This window comes from Ascaphus truei, chromosome 2 (genome assembly GCF_040206685.1).
Source record: "Ascaphus truei isolate aAscTru1 chromosome 2, aAscTru1.hap1, whole genome shotgun sequence".
NCBI classification, from domain to species: domain Eukaryota; kingdom Metazoa; phylum Chordata; class Amphibia; order Anura; family Ascaphidae; genus Ascaphus; species Ascaphus truei.
Window position 1 is genome coordinate 189,481,921 of NC_134484.1, and position 25,056 is coordinate 189,506,976.

Below are 25,056 nucleotides of genomic sequence, written 5' to 3' on the forward strand. Positions count from 1 at the left end.
ATGAACTGTAAAACTGTGGCCAAGCCCTGATGGTGGTTGTGAACGTGGTTGTCAACTGGAGTATCGCGGTGATTACGAATGTCACCGAGATGTTCCAATACTCTGTGTCGTAGCTGTGTTTTAGTTTTTCCAATGTATTTCTTGTTGCAGGTACAAATAATCTAGTATATAACTCCCACAGTTCTACAGTTAATAAATTGCTTTATAATGAAACTGTGTGTATCGTTCCAGTTATTGAATGTTTTTGTTGGTGTGCATGATGAACAGGCTCTGCAGTTGTGACATTTGAAGAAACCAATGGACCTGTTGGCCAGCGAAGTGCCAGCGGTTGGTCTCTGGTAGTGGCTATGGACCAACAGGTCACGGATACTAGTAGCTCTTCTGCTGACTAGAGTAGCTCTTTCGTGAAGTATCTCTCTAAGTTCTTCATCTTCACGAAGAACGTACCAATATTTATTCAGAATGTTTGTAATTTCTGACCATTGGTTGTTAAACGTACCGACAAAGCATATGATCTGTTTCTCATTCGTGGAAATCGCTTTGTCGGCCAAAAGTGTGTTCCTTTATGTTGTACATTATGTTGTGGATGAGGTATATAGACGATATCTTTGTCTTGTGGAGGGGCACCAAGTTGCTCTTTGACGAGTTTATTGGTAAGCTGAATATTAATTCCCTCAACCTCAGACTTACATCTGAGATTGACCATACAAGCATTACGTTCCTTGACCTCACTATTTCTAGGTCTCCCCAGGGAGCCCTACTCACATCCTTGCACCGTAAATCCACTACTACCAACAGCCTCCTCAGAGCTGACAGTCACCATCCGAAACACCAAATTAGGGGCATCCCCATAGGTCAGTTCTTACGCCTGAGGAGGAACTGTTCATCTCATGAGGACTTTGAGATACAAGCTTCTGCTATGAAGCTTAGCTTTAAGGCCAGAAGATACAGTAATAGATCTATCAAAAGGGCCTATCAAAGAGCTAGATTCACTGACTATGCTCTGAGAGGGGGTACTCATGATTTCAAGTGTCTTTATGTCTGTAAGTTAGTTACTATACAGTTGCTACATATTGAGACGTCTGTGTATATGTGTGTGGCACGGCAGTGTGTTTATTTAGACTGCTGCAATATGAGTCTGACTTTAACTAGGATTGGCATTTGATATAATCCTTCTGTCTACCACCAGTATATACACTCTTTGTGAGACTCATACTTAGTGTTTCAGTACAAGGAGGACACTAGCAATTCATCTGATATATGTTGTCATCTCATACATTTCTTTTCATATAAAAGCTAGTGTATATGAAGTTCTCTGATCATGAGGCTATAACTTGATACGGTCGGTGAACCGTGCCTCAGGGCATTACACATGCACACTTTGTGCCAGCCCTCTCCAGGATTACATATGTTTGCTAGTTGTTTTTCTCCATTTCATTATGCCGATCATACATATTGATCTGATTGTGTCTGTAATGTGACATTTACGCTGTTTTTTGATCTACACCATCACAATAGATTAGACAGGCTTATTATTACAGTTAGCCTGTTTTGGTATTTTACAATTACCTCCATGGTATCCATCTCCTCCAGATTTAGCATCAGCAGCCTTATATCTGTATAGACTGGTGATTCTTTTAGACAAAAGTGCTGCCTTATCATAGGTTAGCACACTTTTCTGCAGGAATCTATTTATGAATTCTGTGGCTAATATACCAATGTGATTTGATGTAATGACTCTCTTAGCTTTCTTCCCTATTTATTTCAATAGGGAAGATTATTTGGTATGTCATTAAGGGGGTGGCCCTGGACCTTTTATCTAAGCTAACAAATGCCTCTTCTCTTGGTATACAACATCATGGGTATGGTGGAATCAACACACAGACAGTTCTTACAGATTGCATTATTGTTACACCACATGGTCCTACAACTTCCAGGGTCACGAATTTCTAATGTTATTGATACCGCCCATTTAGCCACACTAACCATGGGTTTTCTGTCGACACACCTGGAGAATCATAGGTTAGTCTCATAAGAGACAAATATAGGTAGGAACCTCGCTCTGACCCCTTGGTGGTAGAGGCGTGCTTCCTAGGGAGTAAATCGATAGATTTTTGGGGGTGTATCTAGAAAGGTACACAGAAAGGGTCCCTTTGTAGCGCACCGCAGACCGTTATAGAATAAAAGTCAGGGGTGAAAATAAAAGTGTATGGCACAATGTGTTCGTATTTTATTTATCAACAAATGAAGGTGTAATAAAAACAGTATATATGTTTCTATTCTACTAAATATACTGTGTTAAAATAGACACTAGACAGGTCTAGAGAGTCCACTATAGGCTCCCAGTAGGCATAAGTGTCAAGTAGTACTTGCTATTGCTGAGCTATAATGGATCACTTTAGTGACTATGAAATTGTTCATGCATCTATACTCGTTCAAGGGTAATACAGAGCACAAGGTAAGTACTCATCAGTAGGATGGATATCTGTTGATATTAGGTCTTAACCCAAGCCCTATTCAATACTCTAGATGGCTCAGAAAACCAGGTGTGGTGAACGTTTGTGGATAGACACTGTGGTTCTAGAGGTACAGTGAAGTGGGCACTGGTGTTAACGTATGCACTCGTGGTCATCCGCATGTAGCTGGGGTCCACTGCGCATGTCTGATGGCACGTGCAGGGGTTACTGGCTGCCCACTGCGTCTGGCAAGGTAAGTGTGATTTGTTTCTAGAGGAGTCTTGCCAAACAGAGCTTCACATAGAGGAGGAGGTGGGATTGATGTAGTTCGAGGTGTGGACTAGGGGTAAAGTGTAGTTTAATCCCCTCGAGAAAAGAAAGTATACTTGTATCCTCTTGTGTCAATTTAATGTATTTGACAGGGTAGTTTGTTAAGACCCACACATGTACTGTTCTGAAGTTAATGCTGTTCTCATACGCACAGATCAATGTTTTGGTTAGAAATTCTAACTGCGTATGCGTCAACTTCACTGGGATTTGCTGGGTGTATCGTGAGACTCTGATAGTCTCTATAGGGAGAAACTGATGCTGCTTGTAGCACTCGATGGTAAGTATGGTTTGAACAGTGTCGCGCCAGGGGGTGTTACCGGGTCCCTTTTGGGAAAAGGGGGGGGGGCAAGTTTGAATGCAGAGTCTAAATAAACCCTGCTTAGTGGTCCGCACTTTGCGGTAAAGTACAAGGGCTATTTGTCATGTGTCTCCTAGCGCCCCTTGATAAGTGTCCGCGGACCCCGTATGAAGGCACTTATTTACGATATCCGTGCTAAGTAGGTAAGTATAGGTACTGTTAGTGGCTAAGGTGATTACGGTGATACCACAATCATCCCAACAGGTATTTCTGCCCCAGATTCTCAGAGACATGGTACTCCGGGCACTACATAACGATCATGGTCATTTTGGCATTGACAAAACTTTTGCGTTACTTCGTGATCGATTCTATTGGCCGAAAATGAGAGAATCAGTGGAGATACATTGCCGGCAGTGCACTCGTTGTATACAGAGAAAGACACTCCCCACCCGTGCGGCCCGATACAGTCAGATACGCTGACTCCAGTGAGCCAGCCACTAGACCTGCAGAGCACGTGCTTTGTGCCCAAAAAACACTGTGTAGACATATTGAGCCCCTCAAGGGCAGAATTTGACGTGCCAAATGAGACTTGTTACTCTTCCGAGGAAGTAACCGAAGAGCAACTTCGCAGAAGCCAAAGAACTGGTTAACCTCCAATGAGGATGGCTTACGATCAATTTGGGGCACCCCATTATGAGGCTCAGTAGTGGGCTTGCCATAAAGTGAGATCTGTAAGTGGCATGTTCAGTGAAATGTATACCTCATGTAGAGTATATAGAATAAGGTGTACAAAATGTGTAAATATGTTATGGTTACGTTCCCAAGCGGGGACGTTGGATTCTGCGAGGGGGAAAATGTAGGGGTGTGTTAGTTGCTTCCTTTTGCTGCAGCGCATCTACAGAGGAGTGTTGGAGGGTTCCTCGGCGGCCTGACAGCATAGGGTGCCGCCATATTGTTGCGCAATAGTAAGGAGCACTGTCTGAGCAGAGAGAGGTCACGCATGCGCAGGGCAAGCGTGCGAAAGACGGACCAATAAGATAGAGGCTCCGCCAGTAACTACAACCCCCAGGAGCCTTAGCGAAGTCACCTGACACCAGGGAGCGAAAGGAAGGGCTGGATTCGTGGGAGGCAGGAAAGGGAAGCGTGGGGGAAAGGCCACGCTAGTCAGAGGGCACCGGAGGAGCAAGGGAAGAGGTAGTGTGGGTGCAGGGGATCCGTGACCCACCTGCATAGGATAGATCTTCCCCGTAGGCCCCAAGAGATTCCCTGAGCCACAGTAGATTGTGTTGCTGCAGGGACGCCCTGTAGTGATAGCCATTCATCCCTTACTGTATAACAGATAGGGACAAAGTGTGCGGAGTTGCAGTTGCAGTTGCGACTAGTCGTCTGAGACCAGACGGTGGAGCATCGTGACATCGGAAAGACTGCGCTGGATCGGCGGATCCTTTTTGAAGCTATTACCGGTCACCACAGTGACCGGAAGGTATTTACTAAAGTGCACCAACACCGGTCAACAGGCGCTGATCCTGCCTTGGGGAACACTCTTTGGGGACACTAGTGGAGTGGCTAAAGGACTGAGCCTATATACGTATTACGGTACATAGACACGGTGTAGGGGCACGCGGTGACGGGACAGTGACATTACTCATTATGAGAGTGGCCGCGCCACTAGTGTTATAGTATAGTATAAGCTAATGAATGTGTTATGTGTCTTGCCCTAATTAAGTACTAAGGGTTACACGTGCGTTGCAGTAAAACAGTTCCAATCATATGTGTGTTGCTATTGTTCTTACCCAGGGGAATCTTACGCGATGGGGATCCTGGGTAAGTGGAGGCGCTGCCAATAAAATAAATATTACCCCAGACTCCCAGTTAGCGGTGGCCCAGATCTCCTGGAGTTCACAGGTGTGTGCAGTACCCATAGTCACTCTAGAGCGTAGGAAAGAGGGCTACATACTCTTTTTGTCATATTGGCCCTTGTTTCCCTTGATTCTTTATATCAGCTGCAGTGGTGACCTGCTTCTATGCTTCTTGTACTGTTCCTTAAGTTTCTGCACATACAGTACTGCATGTAGGTGATAGGGGATGTGCCATTTGCAGCCAATCAAAAAGCGTTTGGTAATCTGGGTTCTCGTCCAAATATCAAATAGTAGGGTGAATAACCTGTTGAGTCATTCTGAGTACAGTTACGGTATATGCATGCACCAGATGGTGTACGTGCTGGCTCCACTGTTCCTTCCCTTGGGAATTTAAGGTGCCCATCATGTTGAACAGGGTCCTGTTAAAACCTCTCTGGCTGAGGATCTCCCTGAGGGTGATTGAGCGTAGTTCAATATTTTTCTATTTCACAGAGGCATAACGGCTCTTTGATAAGGCGACTTTCAAAACCCAATCCTTGATCAGAATATACCCTAGCTGGCAATCCATAATGGAGCAAATACTTTTCCCAGAGCACCTTAGTGATGGTAGTGGCAAGCTGCTCTTTTGTCAGGAATTCGTGGGTGGCACAGTATAAACATCATTATACTGTTTGATACACTAGTTAGCATAGCAGCTTCCCCCTGTGTTTAACACCAGGAGGGAGATTCATTAAGCTCCTGGAAAATTAATATGCATCTGATACCTGTACCTCTGTGCCAAAGTCAAAAATAATGATAATCAAATATTTTTATATTGTACATTGATACATGCTATTGTAATGCATTAAGTAAACCCTTCCCTAACACCTTGTTACGCCGGAGTAGCCCGCAGACCAGACCTGTCCCTAGAACTGAGGTGGCAGGTATGAATACACACACCGACAGAGCCAGGGACGTGTCCGGGTTGTGGTATTAGATGGTGCCAGGCCAGATGGGGTGTATTGCGTGAATACTTGCCAATACCGTTTTCCCAGAAGAATGGTCGTTGCCGTTGCCGAGATCAGGGGTAGGAGACGTATGGAGGGATCGAGATGAGTGCCGTGGTCGAAGGGAGCCAGAAGGCACGTAAACAGGAATAATCCGAGGTCGAGAGCCAAAGGGGGTAGTTTGCCAAGCCACGTCTAAACCGAGAGTAACAAAGAACAAGCACTGTGAAACACCCATACAAAAACTATGACGAGCAAGGAAGCACAGAACAGAGAGGGTATATAAAGCTGTAACAGCCAACCAGGAGAGGGGGCGTGCCTGGAGGAGCCCAGGGAGCTTCAGTGCATTGGCTGCTGTTCTTAGAGCTCAGGTGACACTCAGCAAGAGCCAGATTGTAACCATGCGGTGTTTGGGGGCGGAGCCTGAGTGGGGATAAGTTCAAGGGCTTTTGTGTGTGCACTGTAAGTCCGACGTGTGCATGAGAGGAAGCAACGTGGGGTGCGCACGCCGCGCCGATGGCTGCGGCGCAGAGCGTGGAGGAAGAACCTCGTGGAGCGTCCCACCATGCCGAGGGGTAAGTGATGAAGCTGAAGGGGGCTTGCGTGGTTGTAGTGGAAGGGTCTGAGCAGTGTAAGGAGAGAGCTCCGCCTGAGGCGCTGTGTGATCACATTCCTAACAGTACCCCCCTCTTCAGGATCTGCCTCAGGACGATCCAAGAACGGCTTGTCTGGAAATTTCCTCCTAAAAGTCTTCAGGAGGCTGGGCGCATGGATGTCTTTGAGCGGAACCCAAGACCTCTCCTCGGGTCCGAAACCCCTCCAGTGGACCAAAAACTGAAGCTGCCCCCTGGAGATGCGGGAGTCCAGTAAGGCTTGTACCTCATATTCCTCGTTATTGAGTACCGTGACTGGATCTGGCTTGCTGGTCTGTTTAGAAAAGAAACGATTGGCAATGTGGGGTTTTAATAGCGAGGCATGAAAAACGTCTGGGATCCTCATGGAGGGTGGTAGCTTAAGGCAAAACGCCACTGGGTTAATCTGCTCCACGACGGGAAAGGGTCCCAAAAACCTAGGAGCCAGTTTAGGGGAAGGGACTCTCAAGTAGATGTTTCTTGACGAGAGCCATACTAAATCCCCTGGCTTGTAGTTGGGTGCCGGCCGACGATGGTGATTGGCCTGAAGTCTACCAGTATCGGCGGCCTTGTGGAGAGACTTTTGTACCTTGGACCAAATGTCTTGGAGAGTGGAAATCCGTTCGTCTACCGCCGGTACCCCAGAAGCCAGATTGGAAATGGGTAGGCAGGGAGTGTGAAACCCATAATTGACAAAAAATGGAGATTCTCGGGTGGATTCACTTCGGGCCGAATTGACCGCGTACTCTGCCCACGGGAGGAGTTGGGACCAATCGTCCTGGGAATCGGAGATGAAACATCTGAGGTATTTCTCCAGCGACTGGTTAGTTCTCTCTGTCTGTCCATTGGACTGGGGGTGGTATGCAGAGGAGAAGGAAGAGACAATTCCCAGTCTTTTAGTGAAGGTCCTCCAGAACTTGGAGACGAACTGGGATCCTCTGTCAGAGACAATGGAAGACGGAATGCCATGGATCCTAAAGATATGCTCGGAGAAAATGTCTGCTAGGGCGGGAGAGGAGGGCAGTCCCTTGATGGGGATGAAGTGGGCCATCTTTGAAAACCTGTCTACGACAACTAAAATGGTGTTGAAGCCCCTAGACCTAGGGAGGTCGACTATGAAATCCATGGAGATATGGGGCCATGGACGAGCAGGCACTGGCAATGGGAGGAGAAGTCCCTGAGGTCTCTGTGGAAGTGTCTTGTTCTGGGCGCATACAGGACAAGCGCGAGTGTATTCCGCAAAGTCTTTAGACATACTGGGCCACCAAAAGTTCAGACGAATTAAGTCTAACGTGCTTCTGAAGCCCGGGTGACCTGCGGGTTTAGAAGAGTGTCCCCAATCTATGACCTCTGGAATGAATCTGGGCGAGACGAAGAGCCTGTTAGAGGGGATCGCCGTGTTTGAAGGGATCTGTTGCTGGTTCCTTTTGATCTTGTCTAGCGATTTGAAGTAGCCAAAATTCTTTCAGGAGGTAGGATAGGTTCCAAAGTTGCCTCAGGCCTGTCTTCCGAGGAGTATTGTCTGGACAACGCATCTGCCTTCATGTTCTTCGTTCCCGGGATATAGGATAGGTGATAGTTGAAGCGAGAGAAAAAGAGTGCCTAGCGAGCTTGTCGAGGACCGAGGCGACGTGCTCCTTCGATATAAAGTAAATTTTTGTTGTCCGTTAAAATAGAAAATGGCTCCCTTGACCCTTCCAACAGATGTCTCCACTCTTGTAGTGCCATTTTAACGGCCAATAACTCTCTGTTGCCAACGTCGTAATTCCTCTCGGCGGAGGAGAATTTCTTGGAGAAATACGCACAAGGGTGAAGTTTATCCTGGGGCGAGTACCTATGTGATAGTACAGCCCCTGCACCGCAGTCCGATGCGTCAACTTCTATTACAAAGGGAAGATCCATGTTGGGGTGGCGCAGGATCGGTGCCATGACGAATGCCTCTTTAAGGGCCTGGAAGGCGGAGATAGCTTCGGCCGACCAGGCAGAAGGGTCAGCCCCTTTCCTAGTCATCGCCGTGATGGGGGCCACTAGAGTGGAGAAATTGCGAATGAACTTCCGATAGTAGTTCGCAAATCCTAAAAAGCGCTGGATAGCCTTGAGAGTTTCAGGTCTGGGCCATTCAGTAACTGCCTGGAGTTTACCTGGATCCATCAAAAAGCCTTCATTCGAAATAATGTAGCCCAGAAATTGGGTAGAGCGTTGATGGAAGGTACACTTCTCTAGTTTGGCGTACAGGTGATGTTTGAGTAGACGTGAGAGAACGTATGAGGTGTGACGAATGTGATCCTGGAGATTCTTGGAGAAGATCAAAATGTCATCTAAATAGACAATAACAAAGATGTTGAGCACCTCCCGAAATACGTCATTAATAAAGTCCTGAAAGACAGCCGGGGCGTTACATAAACCAAAAGGCATGACGAGGTACTCATAATGCCCACAGCGGATGTTGAAGGCCGTCTTCCACTCATCGCCCTGCCTGATGCGGACCAAGTTGTAAGCCCCACGGAGATCCAATTTGGAAAAGATCTTAGCCCCACGCAGTTTATCGAAGAGTTCCGTGATCAAGGGGAGAGGATAGCGGTTCTTGATGGTGATACCGTTCAAGCCCCGGTAATCAATACATGGCCTCAGAGTACCATCCTTTTTCTTCACGAAGAAGAACCCTGCTCCCGCCGGGGAACTGGAGGGCCGTATGAATCCTTTCTCAAGATTCTCCTTTATGTAGTCTTCCGTGGCTTGAGACTCAGGTATCGACAATGGGTAAGTCTTGGACTTGGGCAAGGTGTATCCTGGGACCAAATCGATGGGGCAATCGTAGGACCGCTGAGGAGGCAATTGTTCTGAGCGGACCTTGTTAAAGACCTCGTGGAAAGGGTGGTACACAGGGGGAAGAATGGAGTCCTGAATCATTGTGTTAGCCAAGAGTTTGGGAGACTTCCCTGAGCTCGGTTTCCAGGTGATGGGGTTAGGTGAGACCCAGTCAATTGGAGGGTTGTTCTTCTGCAACCAAGGTAGGCCGAGGGTTACCAGCGTACCTGGGGCGTGGATGGCGTCAAGGACCAGGGTCTCGCTGAGGGAGTAGGTAGATAGGAGGAGAGGTATGGTCTGTAGCGAGATAACGGCTGGAGACTGCGAACGACCGTCAATCCCAACCAAGGCAATAGGTTGGGCCTTCTTCACCAAAGGTATCCGGTTCTGTTTGGCGAAATCGATGGCTACAAAGTTTCCTCCAGCACCGGAGTCGATAAAGGCAGCAGTAGATGTGCGAAACTCAGCGCCTACGAGAGAAATAGGAATCGTAAGTTTCTTAGGCATTGCCTCCTTGGGGAGGGGACGAGAAGAGATAACACCCAGTGAGAGCCCCTCCATACTCTCTGAGTGTTCCCATTTCCCGGACGCAATGGGCATGCACGGACCAGATGTTCAGGGGATCCACAGTAGAAACAGAGTCCGCCGGCGTAGCGGTGTTGTCGTAGTGGATTCCAGATCTGTTGCATCCCTAATTGCATTGGCTCGGGAGGCTCCAGTGCCAGCTGCTGCGAAGGAGGCAGTCTAGGAACCAGAGGAGAGTTGGGGAAGGGTGCTTGGAAGGTTAGTGGCCGGGCATGCTGACGCTCCGAGTGTCGTACCTGGATGCGTTGATCAATGCGTACGGCCAAGTCGATGATCGCCTCCAATTGGTCCTGGGTTGCCGAGCAAGCTCGTCCTTGATGGACTCTGAGAGACCTTGCCAGAAGATGGAGACGAGCGGTCTTAGTCCTCATGCGAAATTCCACCGCATACTGTGTCACCGATCTTCACCCCTGAGTTATCTGGAGGAGGGAAAAAGACGCCATCTCCCGGCGTGCAGGGGAATCAAAGACTTGTCGGAACTCACCCTTGAAGGCTAGGTAGTCTTGTGTCAGATCCGGGGTGCCATTTCAAATTGAACCTCGCACTGGTTAAGTAAACCTCTGCACTCCTGCTGGTTGCCAGCGTACAGCTTGGGAGGCGGTATCTTCACGTCCTGACTGCTGGGTCTGACTGGTTCTGCAGCCTGTGGAGGAGAAAGAGGAACAGGTGCTTCCGGTACCAGAGCCGAAAGTTTGGCCATTTGGCGTGTTAGGGCCACAATCTGATCGGCCATGGCCTGGTTTTGCTGTATCAGCGTAGAGATTGCTTGCCTCAGTTCGGCCTGGTCTGCGTCTTGTGGGCTCGTCATAATGTTACGCCGGAGTAGCCCGCAGACCAGACCTGTCCCTAGAACTGAGGTGGCAGGTACGAATACACACACCGACAGAGCGAGGGATGTGTCCGGGTTGTGGTATTAGATGGTGCCAAGCCAGATGGGGTGTATTGCGTGAATACTTACCAATACCGTTTTCCCAGAAGAATGGTCGTTGCCGTTGCTGAGATCAGGGGTAGGAGACGTATGGATGGATCGAGATGAGTGCCGTGGTCGAAGGGAGCCAGAAGGTACGTAAACAGGAACAATCCGAGGTCGAGAGCCAAAGGGGGTAGTCTGCCAAGCCGCGTCAAAACCAAGAGAAACAATGAACAAGCACTGTGAAACACCCATACAAAAACTATGACGAGCAAGGAAGCACAGAACAGAGAGGGTATATAAAGCTGGAACAGCCAACCAGGAGGGGGGGGCGTGCCTGGAGGAGCCCAGGGAGCTTCAGTGCATTGACTGCTGTTCTTAGAGCTCAGGTGACACTCAGCAAGAGCCAGATTGTAACCATGCGGTGTTTGGGGGCGGAGCCTGAGTGGGGATAAGTTCAAGGGCTTTTGTGTGTGCACTGTAAGTCCGACGTGTGCATGAGAGGAAGCAACGTGGGGTGCGCACGTGCGTGCGGGGTGGCGATTCTGTGCCGATGGCTGCCGCGCAGAGCATGGAGGAAGAACCTCGTGGAGCATCCCACCATGCCGAGGGGTAAGTGATGAAGCTGAAGGGGGCTTGCGTGGTTGTAGTGGAAGGGTCTGAGCAGTGTAAGGAGAGAGCCGTGAGCTCCGCCTCAGGCGCTGTGTGCTCACATTCCTAACACACCTACAGTACAAGTACGAGTAGTAATTAAAAAATTCAAGTGCAAACTGCCTTGATATACCCCTTTGTATCTAAAGCCCTCTCCCGCCTTAAACCTTTCTCACTGACTGCCCCACACCTCTGGAATGCCCTTCCCTCAATATCCGACTAGCACCCTCTCTATCCACCTTTAAGGCCCACCTTAAAACACACCTGCTTAACGAATCATATGAGTAGCTCCGTAATAATATACACCTGATACATAAAGCTTGGCCCCTTGCAGATGCACTTACCAGTATGCCCTCCTACTGTATCTGTATGTTCCTCCTACCAATTAGATTGTAAGCTCTTACTCTTTTGTCTGAATCACTTATTCCCATGATCTGTTATTTGTATTATTTGTAATTTATATGATTGTCACGTGTATTACTGCTGTGAAGTGCTATGTACATTAATGGCGCTATATAAATAAAAACATACATACATGAATGAATGTTCAAAATGCCATTTAGTCGCTGGTGGTGAATGCAATTCTCACTGCTTAGGAGTCTTTGTATCAATGCAGAGAAAAGTGTGTTTAGACGCACTGGTCTGGTTTTTGGAGCAAAGCTGCAGCATACGTAACAACAGTTTCTTACAATCTGTGCACCATGGAACGCCTCCCAAACTCCTGCTACTGACACTCCCAAAGGTGCATGCTGGGGCAAAAGGGGACAACATTGGAGCAAAATGCTTTGATATGTACATTGGATGAAAATGCTGTTTTTACGAGTAATCAATTAACAATTTTGTCTAGCAATAGAATGCTAAATGTTAGATTGTAACATTACTTCAATGTGTCATACGAAAACTTCCTGTATTCCAATATCTGTTCTGGGAAGCAACGTGAACATTTGATCGATCTCTCTCACTCTCTCTCATCATATTAAGTTAGTGTCTATAATATGTGAATGGTGATGAAACTGTAAGTTATAATCTTCTCATTCAATTTTGTCAAAATAGAAATGTATAAAATCAATGTGTTATTCCCTTTTTTAACTTCGACCTGTGCTCATGTTACTTTTCAGATGGGAAGATACAATGATAGTGGAGGCCATTTCACCAACATCCATCCTGTGTCTTGCATGGAGGGCTCAGACCGGTTCAGTCTCGTAACAGATGGCAATTTCCCCATTCCACCTCAGCACTATGCTTCATTTCAGAACACAGACCCTTACAAATCTACCTATGAGTCTGTAGGATTTCAGGGGGATGCTGTGTCGTCATTTCAAAAATGTTCCAATACAAGAATATATATGCCCAGAGCACCATGTGGCTATGATTTTCCTGTACCTAGCTACATAAATTCCAGTTCATACCCAGCACTTTATAAAGATTCAGTAAGTAGTCTACCTGATGCCGACCGAGTTCAATTAAATGGGCCTCAAACTAACCCCACTGCCATGAATACACATGAAAGGAACTATGATGGTACTGGTAAACATCACGGTTGGAAGCAGATCTTTGGAAAAGCTGGCTATGGAGACAGGAGTGACTATGGGCAGATCCAGGCAAGCACTGGTCACTCTTATTACAATGGAGAATACCCCTGCAGATATGGTAGGACTCCCTCTCCAGTTTCTCCGGCCTTACAGACTGTTATAACAACAACAACTAAGGTATCGTATCAAGCCTACAAGCCTCCTGTGGTGAAATACAGTGACAATATATGTGATGTCAAATCTCTGCAAAACTGTACCCACATGCAAGACAGTATTTCAGAAGGTATCTTTCCGGAAATAAAAGCTCAAGATGATTTTAGTGTAATCAAAACGGCACTCGGATACCAGGACCAGATTCCTAACAAGCCTGAGAGAATGGATAACCTGGACTTTTATCGATACGGCCCATGCATGGGGAATAACTTCTCAGGACAATCTTACAGATATGAAAACGCTGAATATTAAACAATGGAGACATAGTCAACAGCCTTAATGATCTGCATTAATTTAATTCAAATATGAGTTAATCTAAAATTACCATCATTTTAATGGCATGCAACACCTGTATCACATCTCAACGTTATTGGGAAAATGTGTAACCAAGCAAACTACTGTATATTGTCACCACTTCAGACTGTGTAAATAGCTGCAATCAATGTATTTATGACAATGTTACTGAATATTAGCCATGGGCAACATTTGTGCCGGAATTCGAATCTGCTGCGAATCGGCCAGTTGCTTTCAGCCGCGGATTTCCGCGCATCAGGCTAACAAAAGGCAGATATTTTTCTGACACTGAAAATCCGTCCAACGGATTCTGACAAATCCAGTTGGGCGGATTCGGAATCTCTGAAGTTTGACAAAGAGAGAGAGATCTGTCTTTGGATTTTGATGTGGGTATTGGATTTTGGAGAAAAAAAACAGTGCCAAGAAATGTGCAGATCTGATTTTGACAGGTTTTCCCATCTCCACTGAATATCCCGTGTACAATGAATTATTACTTCATTTAATTTCCAACCCACAGACACATGTGGATAGCAGTTTACAAAGAGTTAGATGAGCAGACTGCCTGTTTTTTCTTGGGGTACAATCTATAGGGGAAATAAACTAAGCTCCGATTCCACGTTCTGCCAATCAAGTTAATGGCAGTTAACCCAGGATTAGAATGCGGTACCCTGCATCGGAGTTTAGTGAATACCAGAGTATGAGAGAGAGACCAGAACCCTCATCAAAACTGTTTCATGTGGTCTTTTATGATGAACATTAATTGTGAAATATTGGTTATGATATCTCTTTGTGTTTTCAAGTGTTAGTTGCAAATGTAGAGAAAGTAAAATCTGTACAACTAATATTTTATTTTACATAGTAGGGTAGAATATACTGTACCCAGTTAATTTCTTGTCAACAAGCTACAAGCTATGTTAATTGTAATATCATCACATGTATGACATCTCAGTAAATTATATCGTTGCAAAGTGGAATTATTGTACTTTTTTTGTATTTAGATTTTCTTAATAATGTGTGTATATATATATATGTACACACAATATATACAGTGACAATAAGCTCCCTTACATAGCGCTGCCGCCTGTCCTGGCTCTTTATGATAGTCTCTAGGGTTATCAAAAAGAACATGTAGCAGGGTTCCCCCTGGGCCCCCCTTACCTCCGCTTAGTGGGGGGAGCTGTTTCAGGGAGCTGCAGGGGTGAGTGCGTTGCCGGGGGCTCCCGGCGGCATCTGCAGTCCGGCTCCTCCATTTTGTGTGCGTTCACGCATGCGCGGAAGCTCGCGTCTGCGCCGTGTAGCCCCAGGAGATGTGGCGGCCATTACCGAGAGGGAGGCAGGTCGCAGATGGCACTCCATAGTGCAGGGATCCCTAGAAGTCGCGCATGCACAGTTAGGGCGATGCGGCGGCCATGACAGAGCTGCGCAGGCTCAGTTGAGAGTAGCAGCGGCCATTAGACATCGCGCACGCGGCCCCAATGAGGTCTTGAGAGGACTACAACTTCCAGCAGCCTCTGGGGACTGCCCTTTCACCCAGATCACATGCAGCCAGACAGCCACTAAGGCTGACAGATTCTCATGCTGCATTTGGATACATTGTTGTGTGCAGAGTCAGGAAGCAGAGTGTGAAGCACATGAGTTAGTCAGACTGAGGAGACAGTGGGGGAACGAAGGGGGGCAGAGAGCTGCAAGCTTCTGCCCTAGGCCAGAAGTACCCCAGGCTAGAGTTGAGGCCCTGACCACCCACTAGTGAGGGTGGGTGTTCATAGGGACAGGCCCTTAGGTAAGGACCCTGTGCCCCTTCAGCTGTGTGCTAGGCAGGGACCTAGTGATACTGTAGTGTCCGCGGCAGTTCCTTAGTGCAGGGAAGGAGAGTGAGAGGCCCTGCTGCAGTTCCTTAGTGCAGGGACCCAGTGATAGTGGTTGCTGCATGTTCCTGTATGCTGTGTTGCTGATCCAGAGACTGTCCTTACGGTCGGACGTCCGGCTGGACCCAATCCTACGCGGAGGTACAGATCAGTGCTGGACCAAGCAGATCCGGTAGACCCTTTGCAAAGACACCCAGGTGCAGGGGCACCTGGGCAGGTATTTACACCCTTCCACACGTGCACCAACTTTACCTCGCTCCTCACATGTGACAGGCCTGTTCACACACTTGGGTGGGCTTGGACTCTCTGGACACGAGGTTGGGAAGGGGGTGTAAGGGTATAGCCCAGTTAGGGGCAAGGTATAGCCACCAGCTAAAGGCAGAAGGTGGCCTATATATATTGTTGTGTATGCTGATGTGTATTATGTTATGTTATGTATAGAGCTGTTGATACTCTGTAGTATGATACTGTGTGTTGGGTTGCTTGCCCAGTAAACCTTTTAGCCATAACCCTGGTGTATGTGGTTTCTGGGTGGGTTCCTATGCTAGAGCCATTCTACATTCCTATAGAATCCTACATAGGTGGAGGCGCTGACCGACGAGAGAACGTTCTAGAGAAACACCCCAGGTTCCCATCAGCAGAGGCTCAGCCCTCCTGTGGACCTGCAAGTATACGCACCATGCCTGGTAACATATAGGTTCCCCCTCACATGCACTCTATATGGGAGAATACCCGTTACAAACACATAGCACAATATTGGATCATTCAGGCTTCTGTCTGTTTTTATTCCGTCCCAGTAGGGGACTGCAACTTTAACGGATATATATATTTGAGGAACTCTGTCCTTAACCTTCAGCACACTGTCACTTTAAGGGGAAAAAAAGCATAAGATGAAAGCCTACTCCATGGTAGGGAGACTAACTATACAACAATGTCTAACTAACACACTGGCAGGCTATCTCCAGTTACCAGTTTTAAACAAAGCACTTTGTATCGTACAAACCTAACTGCCAAAATACCTGTTACTCAATTAGGAGAGCAGGCGAGGGGAATTAGAACCATTGTGAACTCATCATCTGGATTTCCCTTACACCAGCCTCTGTAACTGAGAAGCTGTGGGATGGTTCACATTTACTCTCAGGCTGCACTTTCTGATCTAAATCTGACAGAAAGCTGCCTAATATCCTGGGCCTATGTCACAATAAATATATATTTATTTATATACTGTATGCCTTTAGGGAGAGGGACTGAGTTTGAAGTAGGGGAGCCTGGTTCAATTCCCGGTGTCGGCTCCTTGTGACCTTGGGCAAGTCACTTTATGTCCCTATACCTCAGGCACCAAAAACATAGATTGTAAGCTCCAGGGACCTGTGCCTGCAAAATGTCTCTGTAAAGCAATACATAAAACTAGCAGCGCTATACAAGAACATGCTATTGTTATTATTACAGCTTAACCCCGTTATAGCGTGATCCGCTATTACGCGAATCCGCATATAACGTGGTATTAACGTGACTCCCATTTTAAAATGAAAAATAAATAAATAAAAATTGGGGGGGGGGGTGTGGGGGGATGGGGGGTTTGGGCAAAATTGGGACAAAACATTAATAAAAGCTTAAAATAAAATAAAAACACAAACCCAGCAAAACAGCACAATAGAACAGAAGAATACTGTATAAGTGAATAGGACATAAGCTGAAGATCTCCTACCTATCCTCTTTATGGGATTGTGCTGCCTCTGCCACTGCTCTGTGGGCAGCTGTGGGTGCTATTTGCGGGCTTTGGGTTCTGTGCACTGTGCGTGCTCTGTGGGAACTCTGTGTGCTGTGGGCGCTGTGTGAGTTCTGGGCGGCACTGTGGGCACTCAAGGCCACGATCACAATGCACCCAACCACTTCAAAGGCCAGCATCTTTCACGTTAACCAAAAGACCACACAGAATTACCCCCCTCCCCAACTCACACAGTACCCCCTGCTCACACAGTACACCCCCTGATCACAGTACCCCCCCCTGCTCACACAATACCCCCTCCTGACAGTAACCCTCCCTTCTCACACAGTACCCCCTCCTGACACAGTAACCCCACCTGCTCACACAGTACCCCCCTCCTGACACAGTAACCCCCCCTGCTCACAGTACCCCCTCCTGCTCACAGTACCCCCCTGCTCACACAGTACCCCACCTGCTCACACACACTGTCGCACACACTCATACTGTCACACAATGACACACACACACACACACACACACACACACACACACACACACACACACACACACACACACACACACTGACACACACACACACACACACACACACACACACACACTGACACACACACACACACACACAAACATATACTGTCACACACACACTGTCACACACACACACTGACACACACACACTGTCTCACACACTGATACATACTGTCACACACACACACACACACACACACACACACAGCAGCAAAGAGAGAGAGAGAGAGAGAGAGAGAGAGAGAGAGAGAGAGAGAGAGAGAGAGAGAGAGAGAGAGAGAGAGAGAGAGAGAGAGAGAGAGAGAGGCAGAGGCAGAGGCAGAGAGAGAGAGGCAGAGAGGGAGAGAGGCAGAGAGAGGCAGAGAGGCAGAGAGAGGCAGAGAGAGAAAAGCAAAGAGAGAGAGAGGGAGAGAGGCAGAGAGAGGCACATAGAGAGAAGCAAAGAGAGAGAGAAGCAAAGAGAGAGAGAGAGAGAGAGAGAGAGAGAGAGAGAGAGAGAGAGAGAGAGAGAGAGGCAAAGAGAGAGAGCAGCAGAGAGAGAGAGCAGCAAAGAGAGAGAGAGCAGCAAAGAGAGAGAGTGAGAGAGAGAGCAGCAACAAGAGAGAGAGGGCAGCAAAGAGAGAGAGAGCAGCAAAGAGAGAGAGAGCAGCAACAAGAGAGAGAGAGCAGCAAATAGAGAGAGAGCAGCAAAGAGAGAGATAGGGAGCAGCAAAGAGAGAGAGAGAGCAGCAAAGAGAGAGAGCAGCAAAGAGAGAGAGCAGCAAAGAGAGAGAGAGCAGCAAAGAGAGAGAGAGCGAGAGAGAGCAGCAAAGAGAGAGAGAGAGCATCAAAGAGAGAGAGAGAGAGAGTAGCAAAGAGAGAGAAAGAGCAGCAAAGAGAGAGAGAGAGCAGTAAAGAGAGAGAGAGAGCAGGAGAGAGAGAGAGAGAGAGCAGGAGAGAGAGAGAGAGAGAGAGAGAGAGAGAGAGAGAGAGAGAGCAGCAAAAAGAGAGAGAGAGAGAAGGAGACATGATGGAGGGGAAGAGAGAGAAGGAGACATGAGGGGGAGAAGAGAGAGAAGAGAAAAATATGCTGGGAAAAGAAACCTCAGGTTGTTAGAGAGAGGATGACAGGGGAAAATATATGGGAGATTAAATAAAGAGAAAGGCATGTGTGAGAGAAGAGGGAGAAAAAAGACATGAGAGGGAAATAAAATAAATACATGAGGGGAGAACAGAGAGAATATGAGCAGAGTAAGAAGAGAGAGTTGTGGGGGGGGAGAGAAAGTAATGGCGGGGGTGGAGAGAGAAATGCTCGGAAGGCAGGAGAGAGACATGCTGGGGGGAGAGTAAAGAGAAACATTCTGTGGGGGGAGGAGATAAAGATTCTGTGTGGGAAGGAGAGAGAAAGATGTGCTGGGAGGAAAGGAGAGAGACATGCTGGGGTGAAGGGAGAGATGCTGGAGGGGGGAAAAGAGAGAGACATGCTGGGGGGAGAGGAGAGAGATGCTTGAGGGGGGAAACGAGAGAGACATGCTGGGCAGTGGAGGAGAGAGACATGCTCTGGGGGAAGGGAAAGAAGAGAAAGATAATAAGGAGGAGGGGGAGAGATGATGAGGAGGAGGGAGAGGATGATGAGGAGGGGGAGAGATTTGAAGGGGAGAGAGGATGATGATGAGGAGGAGGGGAAGAGATGATGATGATGATGAGGAGAGATGAGGGAGAGAGGATGAGGAGGAGGAAGGGGAGAGATGAGGAGCGGGAGAGAGGATGATGATGAGGAGGGGGAGAGATGATTAGGAAGATGAGGAGGAGGAATGATGAGAGAGAGGATTAGGGACAGGATGGGGGAGGGAGAAAACAAATCGCAATCAGAATAAATATTAATGGACCCTGAATTTTTTTGCCCGGGGGCCCGCGCATGTCTAGCTACGCCACTTTTTCATTACAAAAAGTTACATGTGTCATACAAATTTACATATATATACAGCTCAACCCTGTTATAGCGCCATCCGCTATAACGCAGATCCGCTTATAATGCGGTTTGAGCTGGACCCCGAATATTAAAGAAAAAAAAAAAACACTGCACACACTCACACACTCACAGCATGCACACAGCCTCACCCCCTGCCTTTGGTGCCAGCTGCTGGGGCATCGTGGGGCTGCTGGATCGGGATTGGTGCGGGGCTGGGGGGGGATCGATATGGAGCTGCTGGGGCATTGTGGGGCTGCTGGATCAGGATCAGGATTGGTGCGTGGCTGGGGGGGATTGGTGCGTGGCTGGGGAGGTGGGATCGATGTGGAGCTGCTAGGGGAAGTGAGTCTGCGAGGGGAATGCTGGGATTCTGGTGGATTCTTGGGGATGTGTAGGGCTGTCGGCACCTCACTCCACCTCTTCCTTCCTCCTCCCCCCGATCGGGCGCGCGGTGTCCATTTAAAAGAAATTATCGCGATCCCGGTTATAGCCCAGTCGGATCGGGTGGCCCCCGAGGACCGCGCTATATCGGGGTTGAGTTGTATATACACTGGCGACACACTTTATTCGAGCTCGGCTAGTCCCACGAATTCGGGTATACCCGGGTGTATTGAGGTTTGTGACTGTTTTCTGCCCGAGTGCATTGGGTTATTTTCCAGGCAGGGATTGAAGCATTTTATTCCCCCTGGCTGCAATACTGCACAGTATATATATATATACTGCATTACAATTCATGAATTTATGCCATCTGGTAGACACGCGAAGCATTGCAGCCTATTAAATCCTAATCATTATCATTTAACAGATCAGCCGCCCGTCAGCCAGGCATGAACCATGGCTGGGAAGGCAAACGCAACGGGGCTTGTCAGAGGTGAGGAGCGGCGCATTCCAGGTATCTGCCAGGTACATACTGGGTATTTGCTCGAATAAAGTGTGTCGGTGCAGTATATGAAACACATCATATACAGCTGCGTGAAAAAGAAAGTACACCCTCTTTGAATTCCATGGTTTTACATATCAGGACATAATAACAATCATCTGTTCCTTAGCAGGTCTAAAACTTAGGTAAATACAACCTCAGATGAACAACAACACATGACATATTACACTGTGTCATGATTTATTTAACAAAAATAAAGCCAAAATGGAGAAGCCATAGGAATTAAGATGCTAAGTAACAGACAGGTGCTGCTAATCAAATGCCCCTGATTTATTGATCACCAGCAAGTGTACCCACCACTATAAAAGCCGAAGTTTTAGCAGTTTGCTGGTCTGAAGCATTCAGGTGTGTGTTAACACAATGCCAAGGAGGAAAGACATCAGCAATGATCTTAGAGAAGCAATTGTTGCTGCCCATCAATCTGGGAAGGGTTATAAGGCCATTTCCAAACAATTTAAAGTCCATCATTCTACAGTGAGAAAGATTATTCAAAAGTGGAAAACATTCAAGACAGTTGCCAATCTTCCCAGGAGTGGACGTCCCTGCAAATTCACCCCAAGGTCAGACGGTGCAATGCTCAGAGAAATTGCAAAAAACCCAAGAGTTACATCACAGACTCTACAGGCCTCAGTGTCAGGGTTCTGCTCGCCACAAACCAGGGTCGGACCGCGAGGCTGAGGTGGGGTTGTAAAAGCACCGACCTGAGACCGCGCAGGCTGATCCGGATTGCGCAGTTCGTAGTCATATGTCGCAGGATCAGGATTGGAGAAGACAGCGTCGTCGTTGTACAAGCCAGGGTCAGAACAGGAGACGTCAGGATAAACATTGTCCATGCAGGAGTTCGGCAATAAGGAGATAGGAGAGACCCGCTTCAGCTTAGGAGCGCGGGGTTGGCCTTTGCGCGAGCGACGACCATGGCCCATGGTGCTGGTCACAGGAGATGGTAGGCAGACCAGAATAGCACACCGTCTTGCTGCACGGGTGCACCAGTGCTACAACGCAAAAGTCCTGAGCGGGCAAGGGAATCCACTGTTTCAGCGCAGGAACCAGGACACGGCCTCTCTATATTAGGGAAAGAGTAGGCCCCAGGAACCAGGAAGCTGTAGATACAGGGAAACCTCCGCTTCAGTGCAGGAATCCAGGAGACTGCAGAACGCAGGGACGAAACCTCTGCTTCAGCACAGGGGAACAGAAGCTGAAGGACGCAGGGAATACCTCCGTATCAGCATAAGGGAACAAGCGGCTTGAAGGGAGCTGAAGGATGCAGGACGTAACCTGGAATCAGCATTGGAGAACAAACGGCTTGAAGGAAGCTGAAGGACGCAGGGCGTGACCTGGTATCAGCAAAGGGGAACAAGCGAGAGCTTGTGGCAAAACAGTTGACATCCAGTAAGGACTATGCTCGGCAGGGAGCATTATGGGAAGACAGTACTTAAAGGCCAGCAGGCCAATCCCCGGAGGGGTGTGTGAAGGTACTGCTCCAATGAATGAATGCAAGTCTAGGTTGCAGTGATAGGCTGCACAGCTGCAGTAGATACCAGAGGGAGTGTGTATTGCTTTGATGAGTGAATCCAGGCTGCAGCAAACCTCAGGAGAGCTGATCCAGAACTGCACTGGTCTGCAAGGTAAGGCAACCAGTAAACCATGGAGCGGATTCCTTACAGTACCCCCCCCTTCACGCGAGACCTCCGGGCGAACATGAGCACTCATAGAGTTGGAGGACCGGGAATTGTTGCTGAACAGTCTAGGATTGGGGTTAGAGTCGTACTCCAGTGACTCATGATTAGTCCTTAGTGTACCCCCACCCCCCGGTGAGAACTGTGGCCAGACAGGACCATCCATGGGCCTTGGGGACATTGGGCCTCATGCAGTAAGCGACGATTATGTGAAATCGGCAAGCTTATCGATTAGTCATGTTATTGGCGTTTTTCCCTCTCCGTATGCAGTAAGTGCCGAATACATTCAAAATCAACCAGAAAACAAATCCGCCCACTCTCACGATGATGAGCCGATCACACACAGGTGTATCGGCGTGCGTGGCGGGGTGCTGTTAGGTTGCACAATCACAAATCTTGCTGAATCAGGCGAAACAAGCATGTTTTTGATTGCGCGCCATATTTAAAGGCAACGTGTACTGCTAATCATTCTCTGTGTTGTTGGGAGTGAGAGAGAGAGAGAGACGCACAGAGCTGGACGATTGAAGATTTGCATATTGACTGAGAGACTTGTTGTGTATTGGGTGAGCTTTGTCCTTTGTTGTTTTGTTTACATCTTTGTCTTGTTTTATATGTGGAAGTGTTTCGTGTGATTGCCTGTACATTTCTTGTCTGTTTTTTGTGAGTGCTGGAAGTATGCCCGCAAAGCGTGGGAAGAGTGATGCTGGTGGGAGTGGGAGTGCTACTCGTGGGAGTACGCGTCGGAGTGAACGTACTGTTCAGGGGAGTGATGTTGCTGGTGCACCGAGTGGTGTTGCTGGGAGTGGGAGTGCTGTTGCTGGGAGTGGGAGTGCTGTTGCTGGGAGTGGGAGTGCTGTTGCTGGGAGTGGGAGTGCTGTTTCTGGGAGTGGGAGTGCTGTTGCTGGGAGTGGGAGTGCTGTTGCTGGGAGTGGGAGTGCTGTTGCTGGGAGTGGGAGTGCTGTTGCTGGGAGTGGGAGTGCTGTTGCTGGGAGTGGGAGTGCTGGTGCTAGGAGTGGGAGTGCTGGTGCTAGGAGTGTGAGTGCTGGTGCTAGGAGTGTGAGTGCTGGTGCTAGGAGTGTGAGTGCTGGTGCTAGGAGTGGGAGTGCTGGTGCTGGGAGTGCTGCTGGTGGCGCAGTTGCTGATGGGGTGTCTGGTGGTGGCGTGCTTGCTGGTGGCCAGCTTTTGGAGGCTCTTCCATTGGAAGAAGGAGAGTCCAGTCAGCACCAGCCAAGCTCTGACCCTAAACCTGCTCGGAAAAAACGTGTGGAGAAGCCACGTAATCCTCGCTTCAATGACCAGGAAAATAGGGCTCTTGTCACTGGCATTCTGGAGCACTATGACAGTCTCTATGGACATTTAGTAGGTAAGTGTAACTTTACGTTTATTATTCAAATACATGTGATCCTAGGTCATCTGAGTTTTGTTCATATGCAAATATGGGTACACAATATCTTTCTATGTTCATTAGTGTGGAAACACAGCTTTTTATCATGCCTTACAAGGACAAATAAACACAGGCGGTCAATTTGCCAGAACTGCATACAATATGAATGCAACCTTGCTTACATGTATAGGTTTAGTAGTGAATGCTCATGTGCTGCACATATTACACATAAAACAGCATGTTTGCTATCTCTTGGAACAGCTAGCAGTGTAGGAAACTGGTGCTTATATTATTATTAATTTACCTCATATCTTTTATATGTTTTTCAAGGGCGGACAAGTGCAGCAAGCAAAAAAGAAATGTGGGACACAATAGTCATTGGTGTCAATGCCTGTGGGAATAGTGTCAGGGACAAGTATCATTGTCGGAAAAGATTTGATGATATTAGGTCCAAATTGAAAAAGAAAATACAAGACCAACGCGTGCATGCTACTGGCACTGGAGGTGGGCCCACACCACAACGTCTCATATTGACTCCATTGGAGGAGCTGCTTCGGCCAAAATTACTTACCGTCGTCGTGGAAGGCTTGGCTGGTGACCGTGACATTGGAATTTATCCGTCACAATTTCCAGCAGGTGATAAATATTACTGTACTAGGCGTGTCGTTGCTTACAGTTATTTTGCATATTTACACTGCTTTTTATACTGTCTTCACAATATAAGCATACCTGCATCTATATATGTATATGTCTGATTCTGTATATATATATCTCAAAATAGACATATATGTAGTAGTCCTACTAAAAGCAGTAACTAATATAGCACGTGCCATTGCGTGCTCATTTACATGTGAATTCCCAAAATGCATAGCTGCAGTGGAAGCAATTGATGGTGGGCGAAGATGGGGAACAACAGGGTAGTACACATGTGTAACACATGTTCATGAGAAATTATTAGTAGCTACAGGTACAGAACAGAAATATGTATCATATTATTGTGTATTTTATTGATTTTACTCCGACAAACATGACATTACTGCCTATTTTAAGCATGCATCAAAGAAATTGCATGTAACGGCCTACAAACATCACTGGCACTAACACATCTATAGTTGCTTATGAAAAGGTCCATTTTTGCTTTATGTCATATACAGACAGCATAATGAGGCACACGTATCATATGTTATGTCATTGTTTTCATAACTTAAACACTGCAGATGACTACTTAGCTCATCTACCATTGTGTTAAAGCAGCTGCAATTAATATCTCATCACAGCATACACTTCAACAGAGGGGGTGGGGTTCAGCACACACACTAATTACAGCCTCATTTCACGGTCAACTTAGTTCACACCATTTGCACCTGTTTCAAGTCATTGAAAGGTGTGGCTGATTAGGCTTTTTGGGGAAGGGAATACCTTTCTTACAACC

At 47.5% G+C, this 25,056-nt stretch overlaps 1 protein-coding gene across 1 annotated transcript in view; it reads left to right on the plus strand.

Annotated features, from left to right (window-relative positions):
- The window catches only part of GCM2 (glial cells missing transcription factor 2), a 39,839-nt gene extending 26,327 nt beyond the window's left edge, over positions 1–13,512 (plus strand). Inside the window, exon 5 of the mRNA XM_075589060.1 lies at positions 12,634–13,512. Coding sequence (XP_075445175.1) covers positions 12,634–13,512 — 879 coding nt within the window. The remainder of the gene's footprint in view (positions 1–12,633) is intronic.
- Positions 13,513–25,056: the final 11,544 nt, after the last annotated feature.